The sequence below is a fragment of the Mercenaria mercenaria genome, chromosome 1, assembly GCF_021730395.1.
Source record: "Mercenaria mercenaria strain notata chromosome 1, MADL_Memer_1, whole genome shotgun sequence".
Taxonomy (NCBI): Eukaryota; Metazoa; Mollusca; class Bivalvia; order Venerida; family Veneridae; genus Mercenaria; species Mercenaria mercenaria.
The window spans coordinates 59,852,069-59,872,786 of NC_069361.1; the positions used below are offsets into that span (position 1 = coordinate 59,852,069).

General features: G+C 36.9%; 1 protein-coding gene and 1 long non-coding RNA gene across 3 annotated transcripts in view; one reads left to right on the plus strand and one right to left on the minus strand.

The window, feature by feature from the left end:
- The window catches only part of LOC123536334 (leucine-rich repeat-containing protein 74B-like), a 196,006-nt gene that overhangs the window by 130,068 nt on the left and 45,220 nt on the right, over positions 1–20,718 (minus strand). Inside the window, exon 2 of one of the 2 annotated variants that reach the window (XM_045319445.2) lies at positions 8,734–8,969. In XM_045319445.2, the coding sequence (XP_045175380.1) occupies positions 8,734–8,969 (236 nt within the window). Of the gene's footprint in view, positions 1–554; positions 986–8,733; positions 8,970–20,718 lie in introns of those variants that run through there. The other variant, XM_045319454.2, reaches the window with a different exon arrangement.
- On the plus strand, positions 4,444–6,605 carry LOC123536375 (uncharacterized). The gene is made up of 3 exons (XR_006683311.2): positions 4,444–5,483; positions 5,789–5,847; positions 6,143–6,605. It is a non-coding gene; the product is annotated as an uncharacterized LOC123536375 (long non-coding RNA).

Below are 20,718 nucleotides of genomic sequence, written 5' to 3' on the forward strand. Positions count from 1 at the left end.
GCAGGAAAAATTAGTTAGCTATCCACTATACCCTAAAGCACTGTACGCCAGATTTTTCAACATCTGGACAGCGTTGATCAGTGTGCCCATACCACGTGACTTTGACATCATTTTACGGCTAAGACGGCAAGCCAATTTCCGTCGATTCGATTCTTCAAAGTGGCGTAAGTTCTTTATTTCTTGATCAAATATGACCAAATCAAGCGCAGGCTAAGGAAAAAAGTGAGTACTTCACTCACAAGTAAACGGTTTTATCAACAGATGAACAGTTTTGGCCTGAAAACGGGAAAACTGTTTTGTTTAGAGAAAATGAGCATGGTAAGACGGCAAGCAAGGGCCCTTTTTGACAGAAAAACGGATGATTGTACACATCAGAGGTGTCGCACGTATTACCGATTCACAGGAATTTAATGCCGGCTCTGTTGGAGGCCTTAATTGACAAAAATGTAGCCGAATTTTTAAAAACTTTTTAAAAATCCAAAATATGCTAAGACGGCAAGTCTGCTAAGACGGCAAGTCATTTTTATTAGATATACCTGGTTGCACCAACTTACGTAATTCAACACTTCCGTGGTTACAGGCCGTCCATCCTTCAATCAATCCGTCCGTCAGTAACATTTTTACTATGTTTTATCAATGCTTGTGAAATAAAATAGAGAAAAGTGGAAACTTTACAGATCACCCAACACGACAAAAACGAAAATGTTGCAGGCTCGGTTTGATTGAGCCTGTTCATGGACGGCAGTGGAAATGCATGCTACCGTCCACGCCCTCTAGCCCCGGGTTGAGCAGAACTCAACATTTACACATGCTAAAAGTACAATAAGCAATTTAGAGACATCCGCAGATGTATTCAAACGGCGGTGAACATGGAACCTTCAATGAACACTTACATAAAAGTTCAGGGACATTCATTGATCATCTTTCATCTTCTCCTTAAATCACTAGTGCTGGGCAAAAGAGATATGGTTTATCCTCACTGTTTTCTCATTAAGGCAAAACATTATTTTAACTTTGGACCATACACGTTTTGGTGGAATTACACACTATCATTGAAATTACAATATGCATCGCCGAATGAATACATCATCGGATGTTGCTAAATTGATTTTTAGGTTGAACCCACGAAGTGGTTGAGACTTATAAATACGTATTCCAGAACATGCAAAATATCAGCCTAACCATTTTCACTGAAAGACAGATTAATCGCAGTAACATTGTTCTACAGTCGGCTGATATTTTCATACATATGTAAATACAATAAGGTTAAAGAATGCGTCATTTCGTATTAAAATTATGTTTTTAAGTCTGTTGATCCATTGAGCATGACTAAGTTGAAAAGCGAAGGTGTATTCCTTTAAAACAATTCAGAAAAACCTCAGACGTGACCGAAGCGCATAAAAATATGCCATGAAAAAATAGTTCAAAACGTATAAGAAAGATTTCTCTAGTTTAGCCATAATACATAATGCACTCGTCAGTAAAGAACAGCATAATTATGATCTGAATCATTTTTTCTAGCTGTATAGGATATAGATCTGTATGCGATTTTTTCTACCTGGTCTGATTCAAATGACAAGGGAGATCACTGTGTAGGAGTAAGTTAAATGATAAACTGCTTTATTTAATTTAAAATAGATTTTCTTTCTGAATTACTTCCCTTTATTCTTATTTTACCCTTATTTTTGTACAGCTCTTATAACGACTGATTCATATTAGTTATTATTTAACATTTTGCTTTATCGTTTTAATATCTCTGTAAGGCTGAGTCAAAATATTTGTTTAAGATTTCCTTTTTAAATAATTATATATGTAGTATATTAATTGCTACAGTGCTCCACTGTTACATGGAAAGCTCACGTTACAGGTAAAAGCCCTGCTCCGCTGCTATTCAAATTCTTTGTGTGTATGCAACCCATGATTACAATAGGTAACAGTTTACGGCCACGTGCCAACCTTTAGCACGCAAAACCACAGGTATTTCATATAGAATTTCATATACAATAGACTCTATTTTGATAGACGTCACTGTTCATAGTCAGGATTTTCATGCTTTTTCAGTGACAATTCAAGTTAAAAGGTAGGACGGGAGCAGGGCTTTAAGGAAAATGGTCGTGATGCAAGTACACGTTTGGTTAACTTACCTATTTGTCTCGATATTTAATGTAATAACCTATATTAATACTTACAAGATAAATAATTGACATTCCTTGCAAATCCTGAATACATTTAGATGTTAGGGGTACTTTACTATGACTTTTAACAACATTACATCGTTCCGGATTATTACAATTGTTATTGAATTGAAAAATTACATGAAAGTTGTCATTTTGATAAAGTTAATAAAACAGAGTAAAGCTACAGAGTCTTTAGAAATGATTATGAAGCAAAATAGAATCAAAACAGTACATACGAGAATTTCTAGTCGGTTAAAAATCTCATCAGAGCTATGTTACTTGTAATTTGACTTTCCGACTCAATTAATAAATCTTACCGTAGTATATCAAATGTTGATGTTTGCCTGATGTGAAGTTTCTAAGTATGTGTGCCCGATAAATGAAACTGTTTGATTTCTTTTAAGCAAAATTGAATCAAAGCATATCAACGGGGCATTTGCGTCTTCTCCCAATGATTTTCATGTGTATGGTTCTTTTTCTTATCTCAAAACTGCACGGAAGTCAAACAGCAGGATCTTGGGGTAGATACAGGTCTTAGTTTCCAGTTTGGCGGACCCCACTGACTTCTACTGTTGTTGTAGCAGGGTCGGTCGTTTGTACAAACATTTTAACAAGGTAGTGGAGTTTAAAGACAACAACCATGAATTAAAGAAGTAGGGTTGCAACATTTTTAATGTTTTGGTGTCAAGATTACTTAAAATAGAAAAAAGTGGAAACTTCACAGGTCCGGTTAAGTCGTGACATCAGTACAGTTTATTTTATTAGGCTCGGCTAAACAAGAAGTTGATTTTGCAGAAATGTGTAGAATTATACAACCTTTTCTCAAAGAATTGTGAAAGTTGGTGTATTTGTGGGTGGTTCCAATACTCCCGCTTTCATAGCCTTGGGTATTGTTTAATCACCCCTTGGATATGGTGTCTGCTTTTTAATTTTGTCTTTTGACTGTTCCTGTGATAGCAGGCTCCATAACCTCAGATCCCCTTCTAAATTCTAGTTTGTTTAGTTCTGCCCATTGTTTTCTCGTTTGGGGGCAAACCCTTTATTTTTATCTGGGGACCAAACGCCTCTCTTCATGGAATTACACACCTCAACACGAGTATCACGTGAAGGTTCCATGTTCATCATCGTTTGAATACATCTGCGGATGTCTCTAAATTGCTTTTTGTACTTTTAGCATGTGTAAATGTTGAGTTCTGCTCAACACGGGGCTAGAGGGCGTGGACGGTAGCATGCATTTCCACTACCATCCATGAACAGGCTCAATCAAACCGAGCCTGCAACATTTTCGTTTTTGTTGTGTTGAGCGACCTGTGGAGTTTCCATTTCTATTTTAATATTTGATATCGTGTTAAAGTTTGGGGAAAAAATAAGATTTTTCTATTTTACTCAATACTTTGAACACAGCTACATAGACATACTTTTTAAAGCATGTCTTCTAGCTTATAGACTTAGTTAAGCATAAGATTCTTATTTGTCAAAACTTTATTCTATATATCTGAAAATTGTGTTTTTGATTTGTGGAAGTCGACAAAATGGCTGTTCTTAATAAGTAGCCTTATTTATTAATACATAACGATTTGCCAAGAAAACATTCAGTCAAACATATGTACAACAGACTTGTGAACATATAAAGTAGTATTGATTAGGTCAAAAATGTGTATTATTTGTTGTTGCCTGCTGCCAACTGTATATTTGTTCTTTAGTTTTCGAAACGCTTTGACATACTTTAATCTTAAAGACCGACACGCAGAGGTACATCCAAGATGGTATACATGTGTAGCTTTTGAATTCTTAACCTTTCTAGAAGAGTTCTCACTTATATGCCAATCCTGCTATAGCTAGAGCAAATCATAATTCTCGTTTAATTTATCTATTAAGCCTCACAATTTAGCAACTGTACAAAAAAAAAGAAAGCATAAAACGTAGTTCAAGACATTATATAACTTCACTTATATAAACTTATATAACGGTTCTTTGATGTTTTCCTATAGTTTTGACAAGAAGTAGAATGATCTACTATTGGTAAACATCCAGTGACCGCTTGTAGAGAAGTGCGACTCCATAGACGATATTACTATAAAAAAAAATGACTTGCCGTCTTAGCGGACTTGCCGTCTTAGCATATTTGGATTTTTAAAAAGTTTTTAAATAATTCGGCTACTTTTGGTCAATTAAGGCTTCCAACAGAGCTGGCATTAATTCCTGTGAATCGTTAATACGTGCGCACCTCTGATGTGTACAATCATCCGTTTTTCTGTCAAAAAGGGCCCTTGCTTGCCGTCTTACCATGCTCATTTTCTCTAAACAAAACAGTTTTCCCGTTTTCAGGCCAAAACTGTTCATCTGTTGATAAAACCGTTTACTTGTGAGTGAAGTACTCACTTTTTTCCTTAGCCTGCGCTTGATTTGGTCATATTTGATCAAGAAATAAAGAACTTACGCCACTTTGAAGAATCGAATCGACGGAATTTGGCTTGCCGTCTTAGCCATAAAATGATGTCAAAGTCACGTGGTATGGGCACACTGTTGATAGTGAAGGTCATTTTTCGTATGTGATTATTCCTAATGTTGAGCTTTAGGTTCTGTAATTTCTACTCAGATCCAATTTGCTTACAATACTTGTTATCTCTGCAAACTTATTCCAAAGATTATTGTCTGTTAACTTGTATATTTTTCCTATTTAATTTCACACAGTTTACATTCATGTAGGCCGCCATTTTTCATGCGTCTACTGATCTTGATTAAAAACCTCTACCTTACAGTTAAACTTTTATTTTTGGCAGCAGCAATTATGGACTGTCGGCGGATAAAATGAAAATAAAAGTACTGAAAATGACTTTTATTTTTATTTTGTTTTGTCAAAAAATAGGGTCGGCGCTCCCGTAAACCAGAAAATTAAAAAATGTTGGCCTTACTTCATAATAGAACGGACGGGCATAGCATTTTATTGTATTTTAAAAATAAAATGTATTTACTAGAGTTACAAAATCATGAAAATGGACTAAAACGAGTAAATGATTTTTTGCACTTTTGAAAATATTCCTTATTGTTATTAAAATTGGACTAATTATTTTTAACAATAACACTCATTCATTTAAAAATATTTAGGAAAGAGATACTGGAATTCATTGGGAACATTTATAATACATGTTTGTAACCATGGTAACTAAGGGCCGGTCTCTCTGTACACATGTTATCTATTAGTTACGCCAATGGTTTACACACTATTCAGTTCATTTGATAGAGGTTAAAGCTGCAATACAGAACAAGTTTATTCATTAGGAACAGAAGGATGATGCAGAAAAAGTGAGTATAATACTTTAAACGTTATAATAATTATATAATAATTCGTCACTGACGTATTGGTAAAATACCTATTTTAACATTATTAGCTTTTTTTCTTAAATCTGCATTTCTCTTAAAAATATCTCATACTTCAAAGTTAGAGAGGATATCTCAGAAAATGTTGATAACAGTTTTAATCAGTGTAAATGCTTCCATTAACTGTTTCATCAGTACTTTATTTATCAAAACTGTTTTTGCATTTGTCTTCATTTTACGGGAAAATGATGAATGATTATTATAAGTCACTCGAATTTAATATATTTCAGGTGATGCTCGGTCCAGTGGTTTTGCCGTGATGAAGATTTTGAGAAATAAGCTATTTAAGGTATTCAATTACGACTCACTTATTGAATTACTCATTGGACTTACTATATATTCTACTTAGATAAAATACGATCACAGATCTACGTTCAAAGTTTAAAAAGCATTTCTTTATACTTTCATACCCTTTTTCTTGTTCTGTACAAATCTGTCTTCCAGATGCGTGCTTTGTTAAAGTTGTATGTCATTTATTTTCTTAAAATCATGTAAAATACTTACAAATATGCCATGCTGTTTTGCAAATAGTTATGATTTTTATGGACATGTGCTCAGACTGACATTATTTTTCTACTTTACAGAGTGCTTATACAAAGAATCTGCGATGAAGTGATTTGGAAATGCAATAGGTCAAGAGAAGAAAAACAAAACAGTCCATAGTGATCCGGAAACAAATACAGCTACAATGATTCGGACAGTTGACAGTATCAATAAAACAATAAGACCCATACAATTCCAGAACGCCTCTAAACGCCCATATTATATAATATACGACATGGGACCCAGAAAGGTCCCACATGGGTTATAAGATCTGGGACCCATAAGGGACCCACATTGGTCCCATATAGTATATCCCATATGGGACCCATGCCAAAATGGTTTGCAAAACCCATCTGGGTCCCATGTGGGTAGCCCATATAGGTCCCACATGGGAAACCATATGGGTCCCACATGGGTCCCATGTATGTTTGAGTGCTGGGCACTGACATTCTCCTTACTGTAAAAGTTTACTTCTGTCGTTTCTAACATTCTTCTCCTGCTTACTGTTACCTACCGTCGTCACTGACGTTCTCCTGACTGCTTAACATTACTTACCGTCGATACTGACGTTCTCCTGACTGCTAAATGTTACCTACCGTCGTTACTGACATTCTCCTTACTGTCAATGTTTCCTACTGTCGTTTCTGACGTTCTTCTCCTGCTTACTGTTACCTACCGTCGTCACGGACGTTCTCCTGACTGCTTAACGTTACTTACCGTCGTCACTGACGTTCTCCTGACTGCTAAATGTTACCTACCGTCGTCACTGACATTCTCCTTACTGTAAAAGTTACCTACTGTCGTTCGTTTCTGACTTTCTTCTCCTGCTTACTGTTACCTACCGTCGTCACTGACGTTCTCCTGACTGCTTAACGTTACCTTCCGTCGTCACTGACGTTCTGTTTACTGTAAAATGTTACTTACCGTCGTCACTGACGTTCTTCTCACTGTAAAAAGTGACCTACCCTCGTGTCTAACTTTCTGCTCACAGCTAAATGTAAACTAAAGTCGTCACAGTTATCTTCTGTCTTTACTTACGTCCTCTTCCTACTAACTTTTACTTACCGTCGATACTGACGTTCACCAAACTGCTAAATGTTACCTACCGTCGTCACTGACGTTCTCCTCACTGTAAAATGTACCTATACTGTCGTTTCTGACGTCCTTCTTCGGCTTACGGTACCTACCGTCGTCACTGACGTTCTCCTCACCGCTTAACGTTACTTACCGTCGTTACTGACATTATCCTCACTGTAAAAGTTACTTACTGTTGTTTCTCACGTTCTTCTCCTGCTTACTGTTACCTACCGTCGTCACTGACGTTCTCCTCACTGCTTAACGTTACTTACCGTCGTCACTGACGTTCTCTTCACTGTAAAATGTTACATACCGACGTCACTGACGTTCTTCTCACTGTAAAAAGTTACCTACCGTCGTGTTTGACGTTCTGCTCACAGCTAAATGTTAACTAAAGTCGTCACTGTCCTTCTCTTTACTGTAAAAAGTTATCTACCGTCTTTACTTACGTTCTCTTCCTACTAACTTTTACCTACCGTCGATACTGACGTTCCCCAAACTGCTAAATGTTACCTACCGTCGTCACTGACATTCTCCTCACTGTAAAAGTTACCTACTGTCGTTTCTGACGTTCTTCTCCTGCTTATTGTTACCTACCGTCGTCACTGACGTTCTCCTGACTGCTTAGCGTTACTAACCGTTGTCACTGACGTTCTTCTTACTGCTTAACGTTACTTACCGTCGTCACTGACATTCTCCTTAGTGTAAAAGTTACCTACTGTCGTTTCTGACGTTTTTCCCTTGCTTACTATTACCTACCGTGGTCACTGACGTTCTTCTGACTGCTTAACGTTACTTACCGTCGTCACTGACGTTCTCCTGACTGCTAAATGTTATTTACCGTCGTTTCTGACGTCTTCCTTACTGTAAAAGTTACCTACAGTCGTTTCTGACGTTCTTCTCTTGCTGACTGTTACCTACCGTCGTCACTGACGTACTCCTGACTGCTTAACGCTACTTACCGTCGTCACTGACGTTCTCCTGACTGCTAAATGTTACCTACCGTCGTCACTGACATTCTCCTCACTGTAAAAGTTACCTACTGTCGTTTCTGACGTTCTTCTCCTGCTTACTGTTACCTACCGTCGTCATTGACGTTCTCCTGACTGCTTAACATTACTTACCGTCGTCGCTGACGTTCTCCTGACAGCTAAATGTTACTTACAGTCGTTTCTGACGTCTTCCGTACTATAAAAAATACCTACTGTTGTTACTGTAAAAGTTACCTACAGTCGTTTCTGACGTTCTTCTCTTGCTGACTGTTACCTACCGTCGTCACTGACGTTCTCCTCACTGCTTAACGTTACTTACTGACGTCACTGACGTTCTCCTGACTGCTAAATGTTACCTACCGTCGTCACTGACATTCTCCTTACTGTAAAAGTTACCTACTGTTGTTTCTGATGTTCTCCTCACTGCTTAACGTTACTTACCGTCGTCACTGACGTTCTCCTGACTGCTAAATGTTACCTACCGTCGTCACTGACATTCTCCTTACTGTAAAAGTTACCTACTGTCGTTTCTGACGTTCTCTTCACTGCTTAACGTTACTTACCGTCGTCACTGACGTTCTCCTCACTGCTACTGCTCTTGTCGTAATCAAACATATCCTTAAGATATTTGGGAGTGGTCGGTCGCACGGGAACATTCTGTAATTTGACTTTTGATCCATCTCGTTTCAGCTTTGTGTATGTTTTACTTCGAATTAATGGTCTCCCTTCTTTCGGCGATATTATTTTGCGTTGAATCTTCCGTTTTTCGGTTGACTTGTGGTGGATGGGCATGCGGTCACTAAAATGAAATATACTTAATGTTAAGTGGCTTACATTATTTTTACACTCGGGACTTTGAATTCTTCATGTGAGGAAGCCATCCAGCTGGCTTATGGAAGCTCGGTGGTTCTACCCAGGTGCCCGCTCGTGATGAAATAATGCACGGAGGGGCACCTGGGGTCTTCCTCCACCATTAAAGCTGGAAAGTCGCCATATGACCTATCATGTGTCGGTGCAAAGTTAAATCCAACCAACCAATTACATTATTTTTAGTGCAAAATGATAGCTTTTATTATCACTCTGCGACAACGTTTCGGCCCAGGGCCTTTATCAAGTCACATGCATAAGTCTTCTTGCCATGGGCCGAAATGTTGTCGTAAAGATTGATTATAAAATCTATGAAAAACAATCCCTATGGATATTTATTAAATATATAATATGATAAATAAGACTTTAAAAACCTCTCATCGAAATACTGGAAACAACTGATCGAAAAAAAAATGATCGTAAAGTTTCATTATGTAATAGTGCAAGAAATTTGTGAAACATTTGTGCATTTCCTGTGAAAATTTTGAAACTTGGCGTGATTGTAGATGGATGTATTATGCTCCATTTAAACTGGAAAGGAGATTGAAAATATTCAAAATGGCCGCCAAAATTCAAGATGGCTGCCATAATTAATATTTTTAGGGAAATGCTCTAGCATTGTATATATGGCTAGAAAAACAAAACAAAGAAAGTCAGTGTTAAAGTATAATGTAGAATTTTAACACTTACATTGGGTAAATAAAACCATGAATATGACCAATAAAATTGAAGATGGCGCAATAAAATCTGAAGGTATGGATTTACTACAGAAATGCACACCCTATGTCGTATTTCTGCAACAGGTCATGGTAAATACCATTGGATAAATTATTCGTATACAGCTCAGTTGCTTATGTTGATATATCTTGTTCTTCTATCATTGACTGGCCCTAGATTTAACCTTCCCTTTTAGTTAAAGTTCAGAGGAATGATTTTTTTTCTGTTCTTTTTCACTTGCAAATATATTGTTTTTGCCAATGCAAACTGTCTTTTGATTAAAAAACGATTGAAAACAATTTAAAGTATTATTTTGAACACTCCTGAGAATAAAGCTTTAAAAAAAATTGCATGACTTATCGCCCGCGAGTACTCTTCAAATAAAGGTAGAAAATACGCTATCGGCACTTCTGGTATATTTTTCTATGCTTTAGATTGGTCACTGGCATATAATTGAAAACTATGAATATTGAATTAGATGAGTCGTTAGGAGAAATAGAGGAAGTTGTGTTAGATGGTAATGAAGGTTTACAGCCATACATGTTTGAGCCGATTGCTCCAGAAAGGGAAATATCGTCTGAATCATATCTGGATACAGACTCCGATGTTGACCCGCTAGACCGTTCCGGTCTTGATCCGTCTGGATGGTTAGTTATTTAGCAGCGCTGATAATAAAAGAAACAACTTTTGATTCATGTATTCACCAATAAATCAGAGTTAGCCAGAACATCAAAGTTTTTATAATGCCTCAGTCAGACCACTATACCCCACCCGCTACCATAGGTCTTCGGGATAGGCAGTGGCTACGATTACGGTACCGTAATCCTAGCCTCCGGTTCTAGGATTACGGAAGTACTGTATTCCTAGACAACCCTATGAGGATAGGCTAGGATTACGGAAGTATTTTAAGAGGCATCAAATTTATGTTAGGACATGCATGAATGACATTGTAAACTTACTCAGTTCACTTAATTTCACTTATATTTCGTGCTATCGATCGGCCGTTTTGGGTTAGTATAATCTTAATGGCGGTGCGCGGAAATATAGAATTATCTATGTTTCGTATATACCTGCATTTTTTTCATCAAGTCAACACAAATGGTCTTTAATAACATACAATATGGTTATACATCATAAAATTCAAAGTATAGATTTTTTTTTAATCTATAACTTTGACACTCATATTTCTAATATATTTCCGCGCGCCGCCATTAAGATTATACTACCCCAAAACGGCGGATAGAAAACACGAAATAATAAGACAGGCATGAAAAACTAAGTTTACAACATCATTTATGCGTGTCCTAACATATACTTTATGCATCTTAAAATACTTCCGTAATCCTAGCCTATCCTCATAGGGTTGTCTAGGAATACGGAACTTCAGTAATCCTAGAACCGGAGACTAGGATTACGGTACCGTAATCGTAGCCACTGCATGCCTTCGGGATAATCGATGTACTTGCAATAGTAAATGTGAATATTTCAATTTACGTTGAAGACTTGAAGACAGTTAATGGAAAATGAATCTGATAAAAACATTAATGCTGAACATGTAGTAGGTACACAGACAATTTAGAAATCGTGTATACATACAATCCTGCTGTCCGGTGCAAATTCATAACTTTATCATGACATCACTGAACATAAGGGGTTCTAACTGACCAATCAGAGAGCTGCATATTCAAGTACCTGCCAGTTTCCACTTGGGTATAACGAAGTATATTTACAATGAAAATATAGTGACTTTAGAAATAAATATCAAACTACTTTAGAAATTAAATTTAGATTTTTCACTGCACAAGCCCCAGATGATGCTACAAACAAAACTTTGAAGTTTCATTGAAATAATATATGGATTTAATACCTTTATTTAGTTTAAAGTTTGAGATTTTACACAGGGAGTCTATGATAAAGTCCGAGCAAAATGTAATCAATACCCAGGTGAAATTAGTATCATTCCACACCCTTACAGAAGAAAAAGGCCTGCTGCGTACTCTTGCTGTGTACATACAGCGTATATGATGCGTACATGATGTGTACTGAAATCAATAGTACGCAGGATATACACCGCACATACACCGATAGTACGTTTATAGTACACTTTTGACATGCAAATGAGCTCTGCCGCGTACTACTTGCTGCGTACATGCTGTGGACTACATAGTACACAGGATGTACGCTGGAGGAATTTAGTATGCGAGAAATAGTACGCAGCATGTACGCGGCACATACACTTTTCACATGCAAATGAGCCTGCGGTGTACTACCCCTGCGGGGTACATGCTGTGTACTTCTGCGGCGTACGTGCTGTGTACTCCTGCGGCATACATGCTGTGTACTCCTGGCCCGAGTCCTGCGGCGTACATGCTGTGTACTCCTGCTGCATACATGCTGTGTACTCTTGTGGCGAAACTGCTGTGATAATGTAAATTCCTTACCCCACCAACTTTCGTATGCAAATGCTGATCATTTGGACAGAAAAAAACAGAAAAAAGATAAGTGACATGCATCAATAAGTATTTACCCTTACCAAAATAATGTAGATTGATGTTATCAAATAAATTAGTTTGCTTTTCTCCATCCACTTTTCAATGAAATAAATCAATTTTTGTAGCATGTAATTTGGTAAACATTTGAAGAAAATGGCGTAACTGCATCAAGGGGAAACAACTTTAATGCAACTAAATATAAGTGTTATGATTTATTATAGACGATGTGTGCGTAGTATGTATTTATTTTGATTAAAATCCATCTGAGAACAATCTAGGACTGGAATTATATAAGCATTTATACACTTTTACGTCCGTAAAAAGTAGCGCACCAAAAAATTTTGGATTGATTTTTTCCAATGGGGCGAGCGCAATTAGCCAAACACGTTCTGAAAATATACGAGCGGCAAATCCGATGAACAACTTTTTAATTTGGTGAGGCCTTAATGAGTTAACATAATGAGCATTAAAGCCTTTATAAAACATGATAGAATGGTGTTTTGCTTAAGAGTATTCAAATAACAGTGAGAGCTATTAATTCTTCTCATTTGGGCGCTGTTGAGGCATTATCTTGGTAATTATTTCATGTATTACAAAATGTAATGCAACGAAGTTCAAATAAGGCTTTTCAATTATCCAAGTTAGAAAGCTCCAGGATTAATTCAAAATGAAAAAGAATATATTTTTACACTGCATACAAGGTGCAGCTCAGAAATCACTAAGATGTAAGCTTCACAAATGAACATTGCAAATAGTTTGGCAAATTTTTATTGTTCAGAATACTGGTAATCTGAACTATTCTATGCTATTAAGATAAAAGTTACTCGGAAATCAAGTTCTTGCTTCCAAAAAAAAAAAAATGTACAAATCCTTCCTGCATGAAGTCCCTCCTGCGTATATGAAGTTTACTTCAGACTTTAACTTATAAAAAAAAAAACTAAGTATAAATGCCAAAAGAAATTATACAAGTCTTTCCCGCGTATATGAAGTGTACTGCACAAATTTCAAAGTATCTGCGGTGTATATGCAGTGTACTATTTTCTTGTACAAGTCCCTCCTGCGTACATGCAGTGTACTCCTTAAATTTTCAGAGTCTGTGCTGCGTACTTGAAGTGTACTAGTGACCTCCTGCGTACATGCTGTGTACTCGTCGAAATAGTACGCGGCATGTACGCGACATGCGGTGTATGTAAAATGTACTCCTCTGGCGTACTACTGTGTTCGCGGCATATACACAGCAAAAACGCAGCATGTACGCCACAGAGTCTTGCTTCTGTAAGGGCAATGTTTTGGACATGTTAAAATTATGAATTGGCAGGTTTCACAAGATCAGTAATTTTTACATTTTTAGTGTCATTGGGTCTGGTACACAGTCCTCAAAACCCAAAATCAAGATATACGGTATAGATCCACTATTGCAGTACTTGTAAAGTATATGGTGATTTCAGGAGAAAAGGTTATACTTATTTTGTTACCCTAAAGCTATGTTTCTTTCCGGACAATGGGAGAACCCGGACCAGACAATACGAACCTTACTTGGGACAACCCGGACCACATTTCAGAACGACCTAGACCATGTCTCTGAAAGTTCTGTACCACTATCTTTTACCAAATAATGTTTCTTAATGTTTCAGAATAACTAGTACAGCCGAAGACGAATAATGCTCATTTTTTTTTGTAAAACTTAGTTCTAGGTTGATGTTATGGACGACCCGGACCATAGTAAATTAAGATTTGTAGTTTAACTTCACATGGGATGGATGATGTACTTTTTTTGTAAATGTTCATCTATGGCTTTACTGGTAATTCTAAGACATCAAAATAACATATATTTCGAAGTAAAAAACTGTCTAGAACTTTCAGAAATATGGTCCTGGTCCGGGTTGTCCCCAATGTGGTCCGGGTTGTCCCTAATATGGACCGGGTTGTCCCTAATTCTTTGCATTACAATTATTATATAGTCTGTTGTGTGCCTTAACTGTTTTTCATTCACGGAATGAGTTCCATATCAGAAGATACTGGATTTTTATGTTAAATGTTAATCTATGACTGTTCAATTTTTCAGGTGTACCTGTAGCAAATGTGCCAGAATGGCTACCTTTTTGGAATGTGGTTGTTGCCAGGAAAGTGACCTAGTTAGAGAAAAAGCTGGTGACCTACAGTGCATCACACATCATGAACGTTTCATTGAAATCTGCCTAAATAGACATGTCCTTGGGGCATCATATTTTGAATTTGTTGAGACTGAAGGATATCCTCTTGAGGGACAGTTTATTCACGAGTAAGATTAAAAAAACCACTCGCCTTACAACACATCATTAAAGAATAAGTAACATGCTTATAAATAATATTGACCCTTACCATGCTAAATTTTTATAATGAACGTGTCTATCTTTCAATTTGGGTGGTGCCATTAAACGATTAAAAGGGGTGGATACAAAATAAGATACTGATTAAATGGCGAACAGCGCAGATCTTGATCAGACTGCACGGGTGTGCAGGCTGTTCATGATCTGCACTGGTCGCAGAGGCAGAATCAATCGTGTCCAGCATTATAAGGGTTCAGTTTATAAAAAACGTTTATTTCAGTTATTGATCGGACAAGAAACAGACCATGTTAACCTTTAACCTCTAAGTGTGACATTGACCTTAAAGCTACCCTGTAAACATGAAGTCATTGGGCCAATGACGGAAAACCGTCAAAGGATAATCGTTGTTGGGCCACTGTTGGCCCAACAATGATTAATAAGTATTGTAAATACAGCTGTTGGGCCAACGTTGAACCAACTTTGAATTTCAGTCACAGATATCTCTGCATTGGCCCAATATTGATTTTCAGAGAAAGACTTATACAGAGAAAACATCGTTGGCCCAACGTATGCCCATTAAAAGTAATAATATAATAATTATATATTTTACAGGTGACTGTTTTATCACAAGCCCCTACAGATATACACGTTGTGTATGTGTAACATGCAATATTTAATTAATAATTAAATACTTTTCTGCACCAATTCGTAATCAGTTGAATTTGGGCTAATTAAACCTAAAACTTATCTGCAGCCGTAATGACATTTTGAACTATTTCAAATCTACTACCTTGAAAAAAAAAATGTGAAAAAAAACAAAAACAAAAACCACTACTAACTCTATAACAAATATCTAATTTTATACAGTCATAAAATGTTTACAATAAACCTGTTGAGTATTCCAGAACATGAACTCTCGTTAACCCGGGTTATGTAAGAAATCCCAGAAAAGTGGTTAATTTTACTCTCTAGGCCAGATTTCTAGCTGCATATATGTGAAGTAAAGGAAACTATTATACATGTGATAGATCTAGAGTTAACAAAAACCCCGTCTACCAGCTATAAACTGTAAGTAGAAGTTTTTGAATATTTTTTTGATAAAGTTGTGGAATCTTGTAAACAGAGAATTTCTTAATTTATCCTGTATGCAAGTAATATCCATGTGACTTGAACATATGTTAAATACTTTTATCTAAAGCTGGCGGATGGCATTGTGTTGAGTATTAAATTCTTTAAATAAAATAACTCATATTCTCGTTAATTCTAATATATTTTTCTCGGTTAAATACAGACAAAAAAATAAATTTCACACATTTTACGCATGTTTATGTCCAGAGGTTTATGTGCATTTCTTTAGTTATATTGTTATCAATTTGACGTAGATGGTGTAATCAACATTATGATTTTTGTTTTTTACAGGGTGCTGTTCAAAAAAGTAATAATGGAGTGCCTAGCACTGTGGTCACAAGAAAAAACAAGAAGAAAAAAGGAAAGCAGCAATTTCAGTGAGAAAAGAAAACAATCAAACAGAACTTGGATATATAATGAGTTAACATACAGACAGTAATTCACTTTAGTAGGATTTAATCAGTGACTGAAAAAAGAAAAATATTTAGATTTATCAAAGGCTGGAATCAATATTTGACATGTTGTAGTGATGAAATATTCTGTTATATTTCTTCAGGAAAATTGCAAACAAACTTTAAATAAATGTTAGATTTCTTTTTGTTAAACTTTAACAAAATCACAACTATTTGAAAATAAAACACGTACTAAATAATGCTAGTTTTAGTCTTTTTTCAGTTTCGTAATCGTTGGGATAGCGTTGGCCCAACGCTGGACCAACCATGATAGGCGAAAAAATGCTGTTGGCCCAATGGAGGGCCAACGATAAGTGCAGGATACCTGTTGTTGGTCCAATGGAGGGCCAACGATAAGTGTAGGATTCCAGTCGTTGGGCCAACGGTGTACCAACCGTTGGGCCAACGTTGCGCCAATTAGCAAAATGGCGTTGGGCCAACGTTGGAAATCTTCGTTGGGCCAACGAAGAGTCTACCGTTGGCCCAACGTTGGGCCAACGCATGTCTGCTATCTGGGTAGGTGTCTGGACCTTGCGCATGACACATTGTCTTATTATGGGAAACATTTGTGTCAAGTAATTTCAAAATCCCTTGATAAATGGCAGAGTTATGATCCGGACATGAAACAGACCCTGTTAGCCTTTGACTTGACCTTAGAGCTAGAAGTCTCATCATGGTAAACATTTGTGCCAAGTTATTTTAGAATCCTTTCATGGATGGCAGAGTTGTGGACTGGACACGAAACACACCCTGTTAACCTTTGACCTCTAAGTGTGACCTTGACCTTGGAGGTAAGGGTCTGGGTTGTGAGCATGACATGTCGTTTTATTATGGTGAACATTTATGCCAAGTACTTTCAAAATCCCTTCATGGATGGCAGAGATACGGACCAGACACGAAGTTTGACGATGATGGAAGGACGGAAGGAAGGAAGGAAGGACGCAGCCTATTTTTATATTCCCCTTTTTTTCTTCAAAAAAGGCGGGGGGCAAAATTGACAATTGAGGAAATGGACAGATAACTATGCTAAGTATGGCCCTTTTGGTATGTTGCAGTAATACTGCCAATGTAGGAAGGATGTGACCAATCTGCTATCCTTTCTGTGTTAATAGCTCTGTATTGGCAGTACTGACGCAATGACTCTGTTGCACATGTTCTACAAAGGGACAACAAATCTGTGAAGTACTTATAAAATGGCAATAGCTTTATCAAGAGGAATCACAGATGCATATACGCTATAAGCTCCAATGTTGTTTTCGAGGGAAGTGCAAGTTATTTTCAAAGCACAAGAATGGGGTCTGATCACAACTAGCTTTGTGAATATCCTACAAGTAGATGTCCCGTAAGATGCCACACCTGTTGAGAATTATGAGAAGGACCTTTACATTATGGCTGTAGTATGTATCTATGTTGAATACTGCATGAACGCTCAAGTGTTGACAGTAGATCCCGCAAATTACCCAACGTGGAGAATATAGGAAATAAATTTTGATTTTTCAGGTAAGTTGGAAGAATCACAAACTCCCTGTAAAAAACGAAATATGTCGGGATTCTTTTCCGAAATGGTGACAACATCTCAGAGGTTGACAGGTAGCCTTTTTGAACAGATGGGTGTAGTCCAATGTAAAGAACCCTGATATCGATTGATTCCATTGTTGTCTAGCAGGCCGCAAATACATGTAGGCTTCTATGCGGCTATCTTTATATGCAGCCCATTCAGTGTGATCAAAACTTTATTCTCACTTTATGCCAGTGACCTAATCCGCTGCATCTGTTTTGCAATTACAAATAGAGGCTGACTGCAGTCCTGTCGAGATTGTGGCGGTGGACAGTAGCCTTGATGATGTAAGACCATTCTAAAGTCTACTTTCCCAGGATTTAGATTTGCAGGACGTTGCAGTGGATGTTCTGTAGTTTCGGGACATATAAAATAAACCTTGATTATCTATGGTGAGCTTACATCTGACATGCTGATTTATAAGTAGAAGCTAATCATAATATAGATGTGAATATTTCCCGATGTAAATGTCGGTACATATACATGTACATATACCGTAGTAAACCACCACCAAAAGCTAGCCTTATTATAACTATTGTTTTATGCTAAACTAAAATGTATACAGATCTAGGCTATCAATTGCTACAACCCATTTTATAATAAATTATTGATTATTACAAAACTGGTTGGATTATTAATATCAATGTGAAATGAACATCGCAATCAGTTTTGTAATAAAGTTGCAAAATGCAATAAAATTTCTGAGTGTGTATAAACGCAATTGTGTCGTACTTCTAAGTTTCATTATTTGAATAAAAGTGAAAGAGTTGAAGATGCCACGTGTCTTAATTTTGACAATGTGGCTTTTACTAAATATATATACTAGGTAAAAGAAGGCGAGTAGTTGGAATATCAAAGTGGACATTCATTAAATCACTGAAATTGTTCTAATTATTACAAAACGGGTTACAGTACTTAATATTGCAACGTGAAGTTTGATCGCAACCCGTTTTGTAATAAATTTGCAAAATGTTATAAACTATCTTAATGCATGTAAATGTCACATATGTCATATTTAAAAGTTTCCTTATGTGAATGAAAGCCAAGGAGGTGAAGATGACATGTGTCCTACTTTTGACAATATGTTTTTCACTCATTTTATTGTACCCCCCGACAACAAAGTTGTAAGGGGGGGTATACTGGTTTCAGGTTGTCTGTCTGTCTGTCTGTCTGTCCGTCTGTCTGTCTGGCCGTCTGTCCGTAGACGCAATCTTATGCGCACCATCTCTCCTTATCCCCTTGACAGAATTTAATGAAACTTCACACAAGTGATCAGTACCAACAGTTGTTGTGCATGGGGCATGTTACGTTCTTTTAGAAAAAAAATTTGCAGAGTTATGGGACTTTGTTTTTTTGTTACTATACTATATACATAGACACAATCTTGTGCGCACTATCTCTCCTCATCCCCTTGACACAATTTAATGAAACTTCACACAAGTGATCAGTACCAACAGTAGTTATGCATGGGGCATGTTAGGTTCTTTTAGAAAAAAAATTTGCAGAGTTATGGGACTTTTGTTTTTTTGTTACTATACTATATACATAGACACAATCTTGTGCGCACCATCTCTCCTCATCCCCTTGACACAATTTAATGAAACTTCACACAAGTGATCAGTAACAACAGTAGTTGTGCATGGGGCATGTTAGGTTCTTTCAGAAAAAAAATTTGCAGAGTTATGGGACTTTGATTTTTTGTTACTATACTATATACATAGACACAATCTTTTGCGCACCATCTCTCCTCATCCCCTTGACACAATTTAATGAAACTTCACACAAGTGATCATTAACAACAGTAGTTGTGCATGGGGCATGTTAGGTTCTTTCAGCAACAAAAATTGCAGAGTTATGGGACTTTGTTTCTTGTTAACATACTATGTACATACAGTCTGCATATGCAATCTTGTGCGTGCCTAATCTACCAAACCCTTACACACAATTTAATGAAACTTCACACAAGTGATCAGTTCCAACCCTTGTTGTGCAAGGTGCATGTTACATTCTTTTAGATAAATATTCTGCATAGTTATGGGACTTTGTTTTTTGTTACTATACTGTATACATACAGTCTATATACATACAGTCCACATAATTATGCAATCTTGTGTGCGTCAAATTGCAATGTACTGTGTCAGTGCATGCAGGGGGTACATTCATCACCTTTAGTGATAGCTCTAGTTTAATTTGTTAGCAAATTAAAATAAAAAAAAAATGAGCTTTCCTAAAATCAACGTCATTGTTATAATTATTGAATACTTAATAACGGGTTAAAGGGTTGATTACAGTGGGAAGAACCAGTACAAGACTCACACTCTGTAAAAATGCCAGCTTTCTCACATGCTCGGAAGCGGAGCTAGAACTCATAACCCTCAATAAGTGAGAAGTCCGCGACTCTAGCTGCTCTACCAGGGAGGCAGTCCCGTAACTTTAAGTTTTAAGGTGAAAAAAATGTGCGATTATTACCAAACGGGTTACAGACCATATTTCAATGGTCTTTTAGATATTAAATGAAATTCTATTAATTATTACGGCGTGCTTATTACAATGTAAAAGAAACATCGCAGCCCTTGCAAATTGTAATTAACCTTCTAGATGTTTCTAAATTACATTTTCGTCATAATGAAAGCAAAGGGGATACGCTGTTTTTTACCCAATCTGACTAAAGTACTTCATCTTCTAAACGAAGATCTGAGGATGACCCATTCACATTAATCTTTCTGTACATTTGGATTTCCGACATTGCTATTTTTGTTTTCGCAAATCTATTTTTATTTAAACCAATCAGACGACTTGTTTCAGCAAGCATTTGGCTGAACCATCAAAATGGCGTCGATGAGGTATTATAGTGATCCGTTTCCCATCTTGTCACCGGGATAAGCACCGTTCAGTAGCCATGCACAGGGAGACAGGTCTAGCGTTTTATCTACACTTCTGTGATATTAACCTGTTACTTTCAATTCGATATATACCAAAACTAGAAATGTGTCAAAGACACGGATGCCCCCGCAACATGAGAAAG